The 19,263-nt window shown below is 41.4% G+C and overlaps 2 protein-coding genes across 3 annotated transcripts in view; one reads left to right on the top strand and one right to left on the bottom strand.

The window, feature by feature from the left end:
* znrf2b (zinc and ring finger 2b) overlaps nt 1-4,678 on the top strand; it is an 89,244-nt gene extending 84,566 nt beyond the window's left edge. Inside the window, exon 5 of the mRNA XM_076280589.1 lies at nt 1-4,678. This exon is cut by the window's left edge and continues 279 nt beyond it. The gene's annotated coding sequence lies outside the window, so the exon portion shown is untranslated.
* Nucleotides 4,679-4,769: 91 nt separating this feature from the next.
* nod1 (nucleotide-binding oligomerization domain containing 1) lies at nt 4,770-14,933 on the bottom strand. 2 transcript variants are annotated; one of them, XM_076280587.1, is made up of 12 exons: nt 14,715-14,933; nt 12,895-13,114; nt 12,485-12,659; nt 10,574-12,377; nt 9,390-9,473; nt 9,185-9,268; nt 8,909-8,992; nt 8,560-8,643; nt 7,562-7,645; nt 6,183-6,266; nt 5,864-5,947; nt 4,770-5,309 (listed from the first exon to the last, which is right to left on the bottom strand). In XM_076280587.1, exons 2-12 carry the CDS (start codon nt 13,087-13,089, stop codon nt 5,237-5,239), a joined length of 2,835 nt encoding a protein of 944 aa, XP_076136702.1. In that variant the 5' UTR covers nt 13,090-13,114; nt 14,715-14,933; the 3' UTR covers nt 4,770-5,236. The 2 variants fall into 2 exon arrangements, with proteins under 2 accessions (XP_076136702.1, XP_076136703.1); XM_076280588.1 differs by having other exon boundaries at nt 14,902-14,929.
* Nucleotides 14,934-19,263: the final 4,330 nt, after the last annotated feature.

Here is a 19,263-nt window from a genome sequence, read left to right as displayed (position 1 = left end):
AACAACCTTCCACCTTCCTTTGTGCCAAAAAACTCGTATTTTCAGGGAAACAAACACACATACCTGTTTATGCTGTTGGACTCCTGCTCTCTCTCTCTCTCTCTCTCTCTCTCTATCCTTTCTGATATGACATCATAAGGCCTGGTCAAACTCTGATCAGATTGGGCATCTTAATGTCTCACTCCCCACTGGAGTGACATGAAACATCTCTACTGCACAACAGCTGATCTGAGAAGAGGACTCAACAAATCCCCCATCCACCATGACAACCACCACCATCACACCACAGATCTGATTTTGTTTTTGTTTTGAAGAGCCACCCTCAGCCGGTCAGAGGCGGGCCTATCACTGACTTCACCTCATAGACAGAGCCACTGTGATTGGCTGCTCTGCCTCTCCCGCTGGACAGCAGATCTGAGACTTCTCCCGCCTGATTGTACACCAGGACTGTCACTCAAGAGTGTGGTGTTGATGGGAAGGGGGTGAGCGGGGGATGTGCAGCAGGGTTGAAGGAGTCGGGTGGGAGGTTTTTCTTCCTCGGTCTCCACTTCCTCTTCCTCCTCCGCCTCCTCCTTGGTGACACCAGCTGTGTCTGCCAGTGCCTTCATGTTGGCATCCACAGGGCTTGAGCTGCTGCTGCTGCTGTGGGTGACCTCTAACCCTTGACCCCTAACCAAGGGCTGGGGTAACTATTCTAGCGCTTGGGAGGCTGCAGCACATGCTTGAACCCAGCCTTTGAGTCAGCCTCTGTCCCACATTTCCTCTGCGCAGATGTCAGAGGAGACAGAGTCATGGCTGAATGTTAGCCGCCGCCCCCACAGGACTCGCCCACCCATCACAGCCCTCTCTCTCTCTCTCTCCCTCTCTCTCTCTCTCTCCCTCTCTCTCTCTCTCTTTCCTTCCCTTTCTCTGACATGTGAAGATTAATAAGTGCCCCATCTTCACTTTCACAAGTGAGTAGACAGAAGACAGATGGTGCCATCTCTCTCTCTCTCTCTCTCTCTCTCTTTCTCTTTTCTCCTGTCTTCCTCCAGCCCAAAAGTTCTCATGGGATCTGAACAGACTGTCTCTTAAAGAAATGTGGGCCTATGGAGCCACTGTCCCCTCCACTCTTTCTTTTGCTCTCTTTCCATATCTGTTGGATGGCAAAATTGCTCTCTCTCTCTCTCTCTGTCTGTGTCTGTGGCAGGCTTCTCTCTTTCCAGTCACTCACCCCTCTGACATGATTACCAGGAGTTATGCAATCACCTAGCGTGTGTGCGTGTGTGTTTGTTTTTATATATATATAGATATATAACATTAATTATACCTATCTGTTATACAAGTCGAGCTGATTTGGGCCTTAATTCAACATAGAATTATTGATTTAATCTCAGAATCCTCCTTTATGTTTTGTGTTACAAGGGTCTTATTCGTGCTGAGCTGTGTGTTATTTTTGTCCATTGTATTGAAACACAAAGTCTTGTAGTGAATCAAAGGGTACCATACTCAATCAAGAAACAAACTGAGTAGTCAACCCATCAATCCATACACACACTGGTCACTTGCAGCACAAGTTCAGTGATATGTCTCTGCCATTAAAATGCGCTCAAATTTAAAGCAATGATGATGCAATGAGCACTATCCGACTTTATTCATGATCAATTGATGTAAGGTCACCGTTAGGAGACACTGTGTCCGTGCCACGGTACACCAGGTTGCCAATATGCACACGCAGCTTGTGAGGCTAATGAATGTGGACGATTCGCTTGAGTGGGTCGCAGAACGTGATGGCCTCAGCTTCACCCGGGTTCAGTGACCGCAGTGACATTATCCAAGCAGTGGTTTAACAAACCGAAGATAAGAAAAACAGAAGACAAAGGGTTGCCTTTCTGCCTGAAGATGTAAAGCAAGTGCCAGAATGTAGATTTTGTTTTGGAAGAAATGGTTAAATCAATAAATGAATAAACAACTTAATAATTATGTCACAGTTCAGATAGAACATGTGTTTATTATGTTTTTAGTTCTGCGGGCATTCCAGGAACTCCAATTAAGTGATAAACCCCCTAACAGAGGAAGGAAAACTCGTAGGGTTTTTCTTTTAGGAGCTTTACAGTTTAGCCTTGGTTACATTCATTTAGCTAATGTGTTTAGTGGGTCAGCTGAGTCACCTTGTCCAAGTCACTAAATCACGTGCTTGGGGAACCCCTCTGAATCACACCGCCAGGATTCAATAAGGTCATTGGAATACACATGTTCATGCCGAGATAAGGACATTGTTGTGTTGTTGAAGCCATGGCTGTCCAAGGGGTTTTCACAGTTTAGTTAAGAGCCCTCCTCGTCTGTAACATAAACAAAACAAATGGAACGGAAAGAAACCACTAAACCTAATACCCCACACACTATCCCTACGTGATGTGAATTTGTGGTAGCAGGACCTAGTGTGCATGGACAGAGTGTGTGTATGTGTCAGCAGAACGGCATAGGTCAGCTCCCAGAGAAAGGTCACTTGCCTGCTGGCTTGGTCAGCCTGTCGGCCCAGTGGCCAAGTGCAAACGATGGCCAGCTCTTTTAGGGTTTGGTTCAAGTTCTTGGTTGCTTGTATAAATTCAAATTGAAGGTGACAAAACAATGCTACAGGTTTTCCTTCAAGAGGGACACTGTAGCCTTTAGCCCCTACAGAGGCTCTAAACTACTTGTGTTCTCTGATGTCAGACAAGTATACTGCCTTTTACGCAATTAGCCACAGGTAGAGACATGGCCGGTGCCCTGTCTGTCAGTCTGTGCTTTCCTTACCATGTGACCTATCCTGTCCTAATGTGACCTATCCTGTCCTAACATGTGAGCTATCCTGTTTTACCATGTGACCTATCCTGTCCTAACAATTGTCTAGATTTTTTTCTGACAACGGAAACCACATTTTGGACCTTTGAATACAATGGAGTTGAGTTGAACTGTCAATAGAATGTAAATTTGTCATCTGCCATGTTGTCACACAAACTAAGCTGTGTCATATGTAATGTCAGCTTTCAGTCCTGAATTTCTCTCATTTTGTGTGTCTGAACATAATTGACCATGTCTACTTTGATTATTTTTCATAAATGTTTTGAATATGATATAATGCAGCCCCTTTTCCTGCAATTTAATCATAGGCAAAAGGGCTTGTGCATTTCCTCCAAAAGGGTATGACAGCTTTCTGAAGATACGCTGCTAACAACCGTTGCATTCAAGGGCAAACTATGAATGGTCCAACCAGCTACTGAGGAAATCCAACAAGAGCTTTTAATAGAATGTGACACTCACAATCAACCTGTGCTTGTAATAAGAGGCATGTTGTCATTTGATTGTTGTTCTTGAGATTGTTATTGAGTGTGTACAGTATGTCCCTGGCTAGTAATGCTCATGTGGTTTATTGCTGATAATCAGCTGATCAAGTGGCTACTGCTGACGGGTGTAACCGACAGCCATTTCAGCTTAGGCAAAGTGTTTTACAGCCCTTAGATACAGATAATTAATAAGAACATTTTATTGCCAAAATAAAGTAGCTATAAAAGCTGCAAATAGGTTTCTCAATGGAGAGATGAGCCAGAGAACTGTGCAGAAAGAAGCACAATCAGAGATCTCCTTAAATGAATGTTCTCTTCTGTCACTTTCGAGTCCCCCTGGTGCTCAATTAGGCCCAGATTTACCAAATATGTGTGCCAAGTTTGAGGAGTAACCATTTATGTCCATTTGTTTGTCTTAAATCTTACACTGTTGCTCCTTCAGACATACAGTATAAAATGTAGTGGGCTTAAGGAGTAGCCTCAGTACTTGCATGTAAATCCTACCCACAAGTTTTAACGAAACTATCTTAAAGCTATTCTACAGGTATACCCACTTCCAATGGCATCAGATTAAATGATTCACAAATCCTCCCTTACAGCATCTTATCTGACCCCGTGACCCCAACCTCCCCGCCGGCACCCTATTCCATCCCACATAGCCTACCCCTTGCCTGTACCCCATTCCATCCCACACAGCCTACCCCTCACCAGTACCCCAACCTCCCCTGTACCCCATTCATCCCATCCCATGACCAGCATACCCCAATGGCCTTGTTAAGCTCAGAGTTCAGGTGAGAGCACCTTTGTGCTAGATGTGAACTGAATGCGACTGGAGTCATATTAAACCTTGCTTTTGTGTGTGTGTGTGTGTGTTTATGACTGTTCCATGTGTATGTTTATGCTCCCGCGGATTGTCTGTGGAAGACTGTGCTGGACCTGAGCCCAAATTGAATCCAGTTGGATTGATGACTATCTACTTAGTCCACCTGTTCAGTGCAGTTATCATTGCAATTCCCCACATAACTTCAGGTGTGATGATACTTGATGTAGTCAAGCTTGTGAGACTGGAGCCAGGCCTTGGCCTAGCAGTGTTTCAGGCTATGTTCAGGTGTGTTTTACTCATGCAAAGACTCGGGTGTTAAGAGTGTGGTTTGTAATGTACTGTAAGAGAGGTGGATATTAACAAAGTTTCTACTGGATGCACATACCCACCCCCACGGTACTCCAGAGACATGCCAAGATTATCATGATTTGTCAGTTTGTTTGTTTGTTTGTTTATTTTTTTTTAATATTCAGATTTTTTGTCATAACATTCCATTTGTGTATAAAATTATGTACAGATATATGAAATTAAAAGAGCAAAATCTTTTGAAGCACAATTTTGAATCCTTAGAATATACTGTGTGTATATATATATATATATATATGTGTATATATATATATATATATATATATATATGTATGTATGTTTGGGTGTGTTTATTTTCATGACTAACATTATTTCACATAATTTTCGTAGCAGGAAAAACATACTTCACCGGTAAGAGTAAGACAGAAAGATATAAAGTTAAAAAAGTGCAAAATAATTATGCAAGCTGCAACACATCACTGAAGCCATGTTTGATTCGATTACACATCCAATTAGTCAAGCTTTTCAACTGTGTATCCAATAGCGTAATACAACATGGTCCCGTCTCCTGTACTCTGATTTAACCAACAGTCCTAGACAAAAAGAGAATGTCAGCAATGATCTCCATTGAAAATACGTCTTTAGTCTACTCTAGGACTAGGCTTAATCCGTGTACAGGAAACCGGCCCTATGAGTATATAAAATCGTTTTCTTCACAGTGTGAACTGATACTGTGGGCGAGATGTGGTCAGCCGACCTGCCCCTTTAGTTTAGCTCTGTGTGTTAATGTGGTCTGTTGTCCTCAGCTAAATCGAAGCCTTGGTTCTGCGACAAACTGTTTCTCTTCCTCCTCAGAGACAAGGTTTCCCTTTAGGCTGCAAGAGATTGACAGGTAACATGCAACAGTTAATCTCCTGTCCACTTTTGATTGCATGCCAACAGAAAGAGGAGAAATCTACAACAGAAGTTTGTGTGGTCTTCCTCCACACTTGGAGAAAAAAAAACATCAATCATTCACTAGGACTACAATCTAATCAGACTAATTCAACAAGTGAGTGTAGTTACAGTAGTTAGTTAATTAGTGGTTAATTACACAACAATAAAATTAATAGGAAGGAGTAGACAATGTCATGTAGCTCTTAAAGGCTCTACAGTTATTTTATTAGAGATAACAACACTGATACCACACATAAACTACCACATTATGGAATACCATAAGGACAAACTATGTCTTAAAATGGGGCAATAACACACATAAACTACCACATTATGGAATACCATAAGGATAAACTATGTCTTAAAATGGGGCAATAACACACATAAACTACCACATTATGGAATACCATAAGGACAAACTATGTCTTAAAATGGAGCAAAACCTGACTGGTGTGCATTTAGTCTGTAACTGAAGTGTCAGTTAGATACTCACTTGATCTCCTTTAGTGTTGTGTTATGAGACAGGCCCTCTGCCAAGAGTCTGGCTCCACTAACAGTGAACTGGTTATCAATCAACCTGTGGAATTTAAAATATGTAGCATACTTTTTATTGATTATTATTATGAATACATTTTGTTATATTATTGAGGTATTACAGTATGATTACATTGCATAGAACTACATCAACTGATGGTATTTGTATGGTTAATGTTATATATTAGAGGGTTAGATATTGACATTTGTATAACTATGATACTAGTAGGCTATGATTGAAAAGGCAGCCTTGAGTAGGGGGCTGTGAGCGATCTTACATGACATGAGTGAGTCCTTTGTTCATCTTGATGGCCTCTGAAAGATCAGACGCTGCTTCATCCGAAATGTTGTTCCCAATCAGCCTAAGAGACAGAGAAACTGCACTCATGAGTTTGCTCTTGTGTTTTCAGTTCCATGGTCACAAGAACAACCTGGATACTACAGAGAATATTTATGTGTGAAACAGAAATCACACATTGCATACTGTACATCCTCATAGTGATCTGAACTGATGGGAAAGAACAGAAAATCCACATTGTAGAAGATATTATTCAGTGAAATATTGAAAATGTACACCTTAATATTGGAATTATTAGTTATACTGGTGCGGTGCTCGTTCAACATGCTATTCCTGTTGAAAACCTGTAGCCCATTTACATGGCCACAGGTATGCCTGCTTTAAAAGTAGGATGATAGGGAAAACATCATTCCAGCTAAGCATTCAATAATGAATACTGAATATTATATTATAATATAATAAATGTGCAGTGAACAACATTTAAGCATGCCATGGCTGCATTTGATATTTTTTATAGATCAAAATGACATAAACAGCTGTTTTGAGTTAAGGTTATGTTTAGCCTATTGAATAACTTGATAATAGAGAAGACAAACCATTTTGTGGAATGATGCATCATCATATGCAATGATGTGACTCAAAAACAATGTCTGGTAGCCTATGACATCACACTTTGGGACCATTATCGCCCCGTTCAATTTGGGACAGGACCTTGCAGTTGGAACGATGTCATTTGATTGGCTAAAACCGAAGGGGGAATCTCTGACACGCATGTGAGACAGTCAAATAGGCATACTTCGCTTTGTGGTGGCACTGATAGACAAGCGAGCGGGTGTGTCGACGACAAGGTTAGGCTAAGTCACCACTCACCAGGGCTGTCTGCCAATACATAGCCCAAAAAAGGCCAGGCTAAAACATTTTAATATTGCCTTCGCAATTAATGTTATTTAAAAAAAAGACTATGCAAGCAAACCACACAGAGGCTTTATTGTTTGAGGTCAGACATGATAATCATCCGAACATCTTGCATCTTGACTTTATACCTGTATACTCTGCTTCCCTGTCTCTGATCCTGCCCCGTGCTGTGTGAGAGGGGGAGTGGCCAGCGGCTAGAGCGGCAAAAGCCAATGTGTGCTTCTTTTACCGATATACTTAATGATATCTTTTGCATTTCTTATCCGAACAACGTCAAACTTGGCACACAAATAAAATGCTATCTGAATATAAAAATGAATATACCATTTTATTTCCATAACTCTGAATATGACTGAATATACTTTATTTATTATTTTATATTATATTATTTATATTTTATTTATTTTACATATACACACAGAAAATGAAAATGAAATCCCCTACCAGAAGATGTGAAGGCTTGAGTTCTCTTTTAGCATTTTAGCTATGTACCTTCCTCCCTGTCCAGTGATCCCGTTAGCAGAGAGGCTACGAAGGGGAAGAAACACATTTATCTGACTGGGCACCAGACTTGTGGTTTTAGCCCAATTTGTCAGTGATCTTGCACAAGGTTGCCTTATCTTCCTCTTATTTAATGTTAAACACTGTACAAAAGCAGTTTCCAGTTACCAACTGCTAAATAAACTTAAACTTTTATCCCACTGGCATTGTGTAGCTCTTGGGCAATCTTTGTGCAAGTACTATGGCTCACATATTCATGATCTCTAGACACTAAATCTACCCTTCTGAAAGAAAAACAGCTAGAGCTACAGCTAGTTTTCTTCCAGCTCTTGCTGGTCTTTGTGTAGCTGGTTGGGCCACCAGGTTCACATGATGGCGTGACTATCTGAAAAAGCTGTGTGACCAGCCTGTCACATGGGATACAGCTGGTGTAAGATGGTCATGCTGGTGACCAGCCTGGCAAGCTTGATATTATTGGTGTAAGATGGTCATGCTGGTTTACTAGAATGACCAACATAAGCTTTAATGGCCAGTTAGACCATCAATGAAAGAGCAGCAACACCAGCTAAAACTACCAGCTTGAGGTGGTATGACAAGCAAAACCAGTTAAATTACCATTGTAAGCTGGGTAAACCAGCTGAATGTATGTTTTCGCAAGAGTTTTGCTGGTCTAGCTGTTCAACCATCATAGGGTGGTCAAACAAGCTGGTCAACCAGCAAACCACCTTAAGATGGTCAGGCTGTTTTTTTTTCAGCAGGGTAGACACTATACAATCAGTTACCTAGAATACACTATACAATCAATACAGTGGCATTAAAACATCTAGCAGTACTCAAAGGGGCATGATAGCAAGTATACTGACGAAGTGTAGGTCAGAGACATTCAAAAGTTGAATGATAGCTTACAGTCTGTCCCCTGAACGTGAGGGGACAGCACTCACCTGAGGTTGGTCAGGCTTGTGTGATTCTTCAAAGCCTCAGCGAAGGCCTCCGCTCCCTCATCCCCAATGGTGTTTCCCCACATACTGAAAACCAGGACACACTCAGTAAACCAAATCTCTTGATTAATGTATATGGACATGCATTTGGACATACATTGTTAGGATTACATAAACATGCCTACAACATTATGCTATGAGTTATTCAAATGCTCCATAATCAAATTTTACAAATAAAACAGCTAAAACATAATCACTCATCCCTGGATTCCAGAAACAACATCCCCATTCTTATTCCAGTGTGAGCAGTATGGGTATATAAATAATTCAGTGATTGACAAAGATGACTTACCCTACGTCAAATATAGACTTGCTCTTTTTTATAGCAGAGGCAAGGTACTTTCCACCGACGCCAGTGATTTTGTTGAGGCCAAGCCTTTGAGAGGTCATAATTCAGGTTAATCCTATCAAACTTCCATGTATTTTTAAAATGTGGGAGTATAATAAATAACAAACAAGATTAAACAAGTCAATGAAAAAACACAACAAAATAAGACTAATCCATAGCATTATCAGGAGCTACAATATAGTGGTCATGTCATGAAGTATAAATGACTGAGGAACCTACTTTAGTGTATGGAGCCGAGGACACTCCTCAATGATCTGGGCAACCAGTTTGGCACCTGCATCGGTTATCTGGTTTTTGTACAACCTATCAATAAAGAAAAGCAAATGGAAACAATCAGTGTTGATGTAAGTGTTGGGTCATAACAATGTAGTGACCTCTATGTTACACTTTTTAGACTGGCTATAGTACGTTCACGATGTCTCACCCCAGAACTGTAACTACTTTGTACCGAATCAGCTCCTCTGCAAGAACCTCGATGCTGCTGTCTGTGATCTGATTGACACACAATCTAAAAAGGAAAAAATACAAGTTCAAAAGTCACTTCTAAAATAATTATGATTAGCATGTACAGCTGAATAAAATAAGCAATAATATTTTTTTATGCTACACCTTTTAGATTTACCAGCCAATGCAAGATAAAACATAAGTACTTGAAGTTGCAGGCACAACAAAAACTGATTTCTGTGGTATGAGGTGGTATTGAGTGCTGATTAGAATAAGCCATGCATGCAAAGAAAACATACCATCTATATCATGTAAAACGTTTGCCACCAATGTATTAAAACATGAAACCCACCCATTTAAATAAAGCAGCATTAAAAAAAAAAACTCATTTGGTGTGCAATTTATACATCAGACTGATGACAAGTCCCCATTAGGGCTGAAAGATTAATCAAAATCACAATTTGAATGAATGGAATTAGCAATTAGCAAATCACAAAGGCTGCAATTAATTGTGTAGTTAGTGACTCTGACCCTATGGCCCACCATGTCACATATATATTTTAAAATCCATGCTGTCCTTATGTGACAGACAGTCATGCTCATCAATCAGAGGTACCGTGCTCCGCATGCTAACTAATCACATATGGCCTATCTTAAATCTATGTTTGAAATAATTCATAGTAATTCATTTTTTTCATCTTTGGATTACTAGAAAGAGCAGTTCATATTTATGTTATCTTAATTAATCTCATCAGGTATTATGTAATTACTTCCAAATTACAGCCGTGGCGATATCCTTTACCAACACCACTTCCACTTGTGTCGTATCGCTTAATCAACAACCACAATCGCGATATCAGACAGAAAAATCATAGATATTCAGAGATATTCTGGTCACACTTTACTTGGATAGTCCGCCCACAGACTATCTACAGATGCTCAGATTATCAACAAACTACCTATTGACACTGTTGACTTCAATTTATAGTTAACATAAAGATTAGGAGTTGGTTTAGATTTGGTTTGGTTGGATCTGTTGTTCAACAAAAATTTGACATACTGAACTTGAATCCTAACAGATGGTCTGTTAAGTGACTTTGGGCAGACTATTCAAGTACAGTGTTACCGATATTTCCCCTAAATGGTTCAGTCCTAGTTCCTCACCGCACTACCGTCATTTTTCTGAAGCTTGGCCTGAGCTGCTTCACTCCATAGTCACTGATGTTATTGTTGTCCATGTCCACTCCGAGGCACTTGCGATGATGATGCAGCACAAAGTTGAGAGCGCTGCAGTCGGCTGAGTAGATGTTACAGAAGGCCAGCTTGAGGTAGTCTGCCGATATCCCCTTGGCAGTCAGCCGAGCCACGTCCTCACTGTTTGTCTCAAAGATGCACCGCACCATCCACAGGAAGTTGGACATGCCGTGAACCTTAGTTCCCTCCTTCTCTGACTTGAAGCGGGGAAGGCTGCGGAGGTGCAGCTTCACACTGTTGGACAGGTAGGACTTGAGCGTGGCTCGCTTCTTCTTCAGGGAGAGCGGCGGGACCAGATGCTCCAGCAGAGCCACGTTTCGCTTTGACAGGAGGCCGCACAGGAACAGGTTGATGAACTGCAGATGCTCGTTGTTCTGGAAGGGATCCTTGTCTCTCGGACGAGACTTGCCCAGACAGGACACACAGGGGAAACGGTAACTCTTTCTGTACTCACACTGGGCGAAAAACTTCAGAATCTCTGTGGGCTCAGTGTCCTTGTCCAGCACCAAAGAAAAGGCAGCCAGGAAGGACTGCAGGGTGACGTGGAGAAACTCGAAGGTAGTCAGACTTCCACAGGCATCGTAATGGCTGATTGGCCTGAGGTACCCAATCTGCAAGTCATCCTCCTCCAATCCGCAAGACATCACATCCTCCTGCTGGAACACAAACCTGTTCTCCACCATGCCTAAGAGGGCCAGACGGGCAAAGGCTGCCAACATACTGCTGCCCGTCCGGAAAGTATCAGCCGTGCACCTGGTGCTCCTCTTCAGCAGGCCCGGAGGTGAGGAGCGACTGAGGAAGACCTCCGACAGAAGGAGAAAGACACTGGTGAGGGTCACACAGGAACCCTGCAGCTCAAAGTTGTCATACACCGACTGGAGGTGCTTGAAGCTCTTGAAGATGATCCAGCAGAACAGGGGGATTGAACAGAGGCTGCCAAGATGGGGACTGGCATCCAGCTGCACGGTGACCAGGGCCAAGTGCTCTCGGTCAGGGAAGTGCAGAGCTGTGTACCTTTGCAGGTGATCTGGAGAGAAGCCTCTGAGGACGACCCTCTTCCGGATAACTTTGCTCTGCACCTCTGTGCCAGTGCGGGCTGTCAGCACCTTCAGGGAGCCTTTGAGGAGTTTGCCACACAATAGGTTCATGAGGACCAGCAGCGGGTGGGTTCCTTCCTCAGGCGAGACCACCTCTGGGACGTTTGACAGGTCAAAGTCGCTGTGGATCTCATCGTAGCCATCAAAGGTGAATATGACGGTCTCTGGGAATCTCAGGATGTAACGGAAAACCTCATTATCGTGGTCCATGTCTGGGTAGCAGTTGTGCTTGAAAATGAGATCCTTAAGGGAGATCTCGTCTGTCTCCTTGAAAGCGCTGAACATTCGGCAGCGGAACTTGAAGAAGAACTTTGCCCTGGTGTTCAGCTCCCTTTTGGACCAGAGGTTCTGGAGCTTCTGCAGCATCATGGACTTGCCCACACCAGCATCTCCTGTGACAAAGATGGTCTCTGCGTCCTTGTTCAACACGCCATTGTCCCCTAACAGTTCATCCAGGCTGTCCAGGTATCCTAGGCTCTCGTTGCGGTCATTGAGGATCTCCATCTGGGTGTCCGTGTAGAGCTCCTCCAGCAGGGTCTCCTCTCGTTGGGAGTACGAGGTGATGAAGCGTGTGTCGCAGCCCAAGTCATGCCTCAGCTTCTCACAGTACTTGCTAACTGAAATGAGACATATCTGTTATTGCAGTGCATATTCAGGCTGAGAGTCACACAGGTTAATAAGTGTCTATGAGTTTTTTACATAATACTGGAACCTCTCAACTTACTCGGGTCTGTATTAACCACTGGTATTTGCTGAACAAATTCCGAAGGTTTGTACTCGATGTCCTTGAACCAGGGTCTGAGGTCAATGTATGCATCATAGGCTTCATGGAGAATGTGGATGAAATATAAAGAGGCCTCCTCCCCTTTGCTCTGTACCAATTCCAAAATTTGGCGCACCTGCACATCATAGAAGTTAGCTTGCATGCTGTAGTGCCATAGGGTCAGATAAGACAAAGAAGACATTTTTATCCTATGCAGCATGCTAACTCACTTTTAAGCTTTGCTATTTTCAACATAGCATAATAACAGGTTCAGTTTTATAATGGCTGTGGAATATAGACTATATTGTAATTTTAGTGTAAGACACTGCAAAATATTCAGGACAGCTAGATCACACTTCATATGGGCCTACCTGGTCTGTTTTTGTGGTGCACCGCTGTATGATTTCGACATCCTCATTACAAACGAACCCGCTAGACAGAAGGTTGTCCAAGATACACTGGGTGTTTTTCACCTGGTCCACGAGCAGCTCGCGGTGTAAAGTCAAAATTTTCTGTCCATTATGTCCCATGGGAGCACCATCATTGAAGGCCCGCCCTATTAACATGTCCCGTTTAGGCTACTTCCCCGACCTGTAGATGTACGATTTCAAAGACAAATAGATTTTTAGATACCATACCACTCAATCATGCATGTGACCTACAGTACTAGGCTACAAGTTGTGTGATGGATGTTTAGCGTATACTGAGGAAATACTTATAAATCATTGGTTAAAACCAGGCTTGGAATTTCACCATTCTGGGGGCAAGGCCACTTGGCCTTCAGTTGGGCATATTTGGTGGGGGGCACAAAGGCCACATGTCAGGGCACCAAGGCCAAAGTTAACTATACAGTAGTAGGCTATAAAAATTATCAAAGTTGTATTTAGCCTATTCACTGCAGTAGACCTGCATCACTGTATGAAACATTACAAAAACATGAAACATGACATTACATAGAACTGTAAATCATCTGATCATCTAATATTTACAGATATCTAGGCTATATATAACATTTATTTTATATTTGGCCTGTTATGAAATCATGTATTGAACAATTTAAGCACAGCTCAGCTTTAAGAAACTCAAATAGCCTAGATGCATGCTTAGCATTTTGTGATCATTAAGGCTACTTTCACAAACTCTTAGTCAGCTGTCCTCTGATTTACCAATATCTAGGCGATATTTGTAACATTTATTTTGTATTTGGCCCGTTATGAAATCATGTGGAACAATGTAAACACATTGTAAAACTTAAAGCCCAAATTTGGAGACATCCATGTATGTCGAACTTTACTGCAAATTCAAAACTGGATTACTCTGGAACGGCTAACTGTACCGGGGACTGCTTTACACCTTTGTGTTCGGTAAGGTCTCCTGTTTAATCTGATATATGGTTTGTCATGTGTTAAAAGAAGGGTTCGTAAAGTATTCCACCAAGATGAATGGGTAGGGAGATCATGGGACGCAAAACCTTCAGTAGAATGTATGATTAAATTGAATTATATTATTTACTTTTCTCCTGAACCGTTCAACACAGAAATTATCGGCTAACATCGTTTAAAAGCTCTTTCATGCGATACTTGTGATGTCTGTGTGATGAATAGGCTACTTCGCGAGTAGTTCAACTGAGAAGAATGGGTGAATTTGGACGCACTTTCTTGCGCTGTCACTTTCTCCACTGCATAAAAGACTAAATTAATTTGCGCTGTGAATGCTAAGATTATTTTGACAGGCCACAGGCTAAATAAAAATCGCTATTAGTAGGACGCAAAGCAGAATATTGAAAAAAGGGGGCACCAAGGCCACCGTGGCCTGTAAACCTCTGATTTTCAAATGGGCCTCACGGCCAATGCAAGGGGCTACGACGGCCATGGCCGCCGTGAAATTCCTACCCTGGTTAAAACGTCGGGGGGGAAACGAGTGGGTTAAGTTAGGCTAGCTCTTTTAAAGGTCTTTGGCCATTTTATCCTGACCAATCTGTGGTTTAGAAACTTGAAAGTGGACTGTTGCAGTTGTCCTTATAAAGGAGATACACGCTGGCCACTAAAGTAGGCAAATACTTGTAATAACATTCGATTTTAATTAAGGAAAAACTTTCATAACAAACTCCAACACACTGCAACAAACGCGACTTGCATTAGGGAAAGGCTGATATTTTAAGCGATGTAGGCAGAACGGCTAGCCTACTTACCTCACATAAAATCACCGAAACAAAGCAGACATTCAGCAACACACCAATTCAGCCATAACGATAGCGTTTAGTAGACCTTCAGTCGAGTAAAAGGTCCAACAGTCTGAACACGGTTGGGTCAGAATAATTTTCCCTGTAGGAAGCGAAACTAATGTCAGGAAGAAACAGAAACATTGTGAAAATGTACCCGTGTTAGCCCATCGCCTCATCTCTTTGCCGTCACTCACATTGGAGTCACACCCACTTACCAAAAACTACGTTGGGGGAAAAACAAAAACAAGGCACTAGATTATCCCACGTTGACTAACGTTGAATGGGTGGTGGTGTCATGAAAGAGGGTCTCAGTGAACTGGACCGGACTGCCGGTGGCGTCCTCTGGGTTGGTCTGTTGTAGGACAATGTGCGCCATCATCGTTTTTTTTTTTTAAAGATTATTATTTGTTTGTTTTGTTGTTTGTTGGTTTTGTTTGTTGTCTGTCTTATTCGTCTGCTGTCACGGGTGCGCTGGAGACTATACGCCGCTCCGTCCGGCATCTGTGTCAATGTAAATGTCTCTTGTGTGTGGACTTTGGGTTGCACTTTGGTGCATATCCTGTTGATTTATGTTTGTTCCTGACTGAAAATGACACTGCATGCCAAAATGTCGTAGCCTAAGACAATGTGGTAGAAACATGGAATAAAAAAATAAGCGTTTTTATCTTTTTAAATTATGAAAAATTGCGTGTCCAAATTATTCATAGGCCTACCCTTTTTAAATAATCAATCGAAACATCTTTATTTGCCATCAAAGCTCTCAAAATGGTTCTGTAGGCCTAGCCTCCATGTCTCAAGGTTTTATGTCTGTAGACCGCACCTTTTTAGCAGCAATCCGGGTTTTGAGGCAGGAACAATGCCATCACTCTGGCCTTAGTGATCATTTTGTTGACGGATTGAGACTCTGGCTGGGACTCTAAAGTGTTGACATTGTTCTTTGTTAACCATTTTACATTACATTACATTACATTACATTACATTTGGCTGACGCCAAAGCGACTAACAACATGGTAAACAGTTTAAGTTTTAGAGCAATTCTCAACCATTTTAGGACAATTTAAAAAACATTAGAGTACAGTAAGAATAAGTGCATCAGTGAGTGCTGTTTTTATTTCTTACCTTGTTTGGCTGTATGTTTTGGTGCATGGTTATGGGCAGGTCTCTCGGCACACTGCCTGATCTTTTTTTCCAGAATCTTAGGATAGCCTCTTGCTAGTGTTACCGTTTACTTTGTTACCCCCATTGGGATTTAATGTTTTTTTTATATGCTAATCTCAGGCCATGTCCCTGGGTCAAAAAGAAAAAAGAAGAAAAAAAACGAAAGCTAAATTCTTAGTCCAGGTGTGCCCTTATAAAGGTTTAGCTGAGTTGCATGTTTGGAGAAGAGTGATCCATGATCACCATCCAAGATGACCAGTGATCCATTCTGGGATGGAGTGAAAATTTCAATCACCAAAACACCATCCCCAATGTGGATAATATAGCTATAGAAATGAATTCGTTTTGGGTGTTTTTTAGACAATAGGACCTGGTGAACTTCTCAAAGTAAACAGTAAACACTAAACAAGGGGCTACATTAAGATTTTTGGTAGAAAAGTTCAGGCATTTTTGGCAGAGCCAGAGTGCAGACATCAATCCGTCAAAACAGTGAGTACAAGGCCAGAGTGATGGCAAATAATCGTTCCTGACTCAAAACCTGGATTGCTGTTAAAAATGTGTGGTCTAGAATCCTTGTGGAGACATGGAGAGGCTAGGTATTATATGAACCATTTGAGAGTTGTGAATGCAAATAAAGATGTTTCCACTGATTGTTTAAAAAGGGTATGAATAATTTTGGACATGCCATTTTTCATAAACATTGTCTTGCAACCTTTTGGCTTGTGACAGTGTCATTTTCAATCAGAACAAACATATTGATAAAGAGAACATCAACATTAAAACAATATTTGCCAGGGGTATGAATCATTTTGTTCCTAACTTTATACTTTATACTGTAACGATTTGATAGCGAACCACACAGTTGTCCAATCAAAAGGTTTATTCACTGAGAACGAGAGCCGGGACACAGATACAGAACTCAATACACACGGGGCAGGTCAAGTACACACACACTACACACATACAGGGGAGGACGCAGCCCCCCACACAAAAAGGATCACACACGAGGGAGAACTAAAAGGGAAACATGTCACAATAAAGACGCTAACATTACACTCATAACTAAGGAGAATTAACGACATAAACCCCCCAAATGTTCGCTCTCGTATCCCAGGATGCCCTGCAACACTGTCTTGTGCGCCGACGTTACAATACTATATATATATAGAGAGATAGATAGATATATATGCACACCTTTCAGGGTATTTTTCATCCTTCAGACATAACCACTGGTCAGGAGGCCCAAAAAGTAGTTTTGTTCCGTTGCTCCATAGAATTAGCTGTCAAACTTATTGTCAGTCATTTATATGGTTTATATCTGTGTGTTTTTCAATCTTTTTTTGTGCCACGGCACACTTTTGACACTTAAAATGTCCCACGGCACACAAACATCCTGTGTGATGAAAAAATAAACATACCATAGCCTAAAATTTCAATTAATACACAGATATGGCCTTATTATGGCTTCTATGCAGGACCAATAAAACAAGCGCTCTCTGTTTCATTTGTAGGTGACTATATCTAATTGAATTGTTGTTATGAACTGGATATGTGATGATTCTGTGAATACTGGATATGGGGCCCCCGTTGTACAATGCCTGCATACCACAAATAGTGTAATCATACAATCAATGAGAGCATGTGGTTATAAATTCTTTGATGCAACAGTTGCTTTTCTGGACCAGTGAGTGACATTTTTGTAATTTTCTGCGGCACACCTGATGATCTCTCACGGCACACTAGTGTGCCCCGGCACAGTGGTTGAAAAACACTGGTTTATATGGTTCATTTATATCATTTTTATTGGTTCAGTATTCTGTTTTGTTCATCCTTATAGAACAGTATTTGGATGAGGAAGAATGAAGAATACCCTGAAAGGCGCACCATTAAAGTGAAGCATGGCCATGGCCAGATGATGCTGTAGGCCTATTTTGCTTCCTCTGGCACTGATAATCAGATGCATATAAAGGGGTAGAACAGTCATTCAAATATTTGGACATCCTTGGAAAAAACATCATACTGTCCATAGAATCCAATAGAAATGTAAAGTGAGTAAACTTGAGTCTGTTGTCCATTAGAAATGGACTGATATTTCTCAGAAATACCTTAGCACTGGATTTTAACAATGAAAAGTGTGCTTTTATCAGTGCAAAATACACTTATTGTGAAGGGTGACAAGACTTTTGACCGTGTCAGTTTGATAGTACACTTCCCGCAGTATTTTGGTGATTTTTTGTGTTGAATTCGTAAAGAGCTATTGAAATTGTCCTGGTTTGTTTGTTTTCTCAAAAAACTACGAAAGTGTGTGTATTTTGCTTAAAAAACAAAATTTCTAAAGGGGTGATAACACTTTTGTCAGACACTAATCTGCTTGGCTGACAAATGCTAACCTGACTCTAGTCAGGTTAGACAAATGCCTGTGCCATCTCGGAATTAATGCTGTCAACGCTGCCACCTGGTTTCAGCTATGCAATTTTTAAGGTATTGCATTGCTTTTTTTCAGTCTCCCCTGCCTCTGCCACCCAATGGGTAACACCGGCTGCTTCTGTCAGTGCCTTCATGTTGGGATCCACAGAGCCTAAGCTGCTGTGGCTGACCTCTAACCTTTGACCCCAGGGCTGAGGTAACTCTGGTGGCCATATATCTATGCCGGTGGCTCTGGAGCTGAAACCGCCAAAGTACATGTTTGTGCCCAGCCTTTAAGTCATTTTCTCCCAATGGCTGTAAAAAAGTGATGGACAACAATGTGTCATGCACTTTTAGAGGTAACGAAAAAACGTCTTGATTGGTCAAATTGGGAAGGCATAGTTTGCAAATTTGATTTTTTTTTTTAACAGTTGTTGTCTGTTGTTAGAGTAGGCCTAAATGGAAATCAGCAAAAGATTCAACTACTACTACTACTACTACTACCACCACTACTACTACTACTACTAGGCCTACTCCTCCTCCTACACTACTACTATCAATAGGCCTAATAATAATAATGTATAATGTTATTACAATATAATAACAATCTGATTAAAACAATTATTATTAACAACTATAGATACTTGTGCAGAGAGACACAGGTCTTACATTTCTGCTATACACTTTATTCCCGGCCTCTTTATGATATCTTTATCGTTATCATCACTAATTCTGTACCACTCTAAATAACCACACCACTCCATCATTAAAACTTTGAGCGACAACTGGCAGAGAAAGAAAAGTTTAGGACAAACAGACATGATTCAGCTACAGTCATAAAACCGAGGAACAGCTATGCATGAATGTGCTTTTAACATAGACTGTATAAAAGGCCTTTTAATCATAACAGAATCCTTTCCATGTTATGTAGCCTAGACATTCTCTGGTAGCC

The sequence above is a fragment of the Alosa pseudoharengus genome, unplaced genomic scaffold, assembly GCF_046254945.1.
Source record: "Alosa pseudoharengus isolate Yale_2024_CS ecotype anadromous, Long Island Sound unplaced genomic scaffold, YU_APseudo_1.1 YU_APseudo_1.1_scf_12, whole genome shotgun sequence".
Lineage (NCBI taxonomy): Eukaryota > Metazoa > Chordata > Actinopteri > Clupeiformes > Clupeidae > Alosa > Alosa pseudoharengus.
This window is presented reverse-complemented; position numbering and strand designations above follow the sequence as displayed.

What these genes read in the sequence shown, in the direction of transcription:
- nod1 (XM_076280587.1), bottom strand. Translation starts at nt 13,089, where the DNA reads ATGTTAATAGGGCGGGCCTTCAATGATGGTGCTCCCATGGGACATAAT. An exon ending in CCTCGGCTCCATACACTAAA is followed by an intron (nt 8,993 to 9,184) that starts GTAGGTTCCTCA and finishes GACCTCTCAAAG; the next exon opens with GCTTGGCCTCAACAAAATCA. An exon ending in TCAAGCCTTCACATCTTCTG is followed by an intron (nt 6,267 to 7,561) that starts GTAGGGGATTTC and finishes TCTGTCTCTTAG; the next exon opens with GCTGATTGGGAACAACATTT.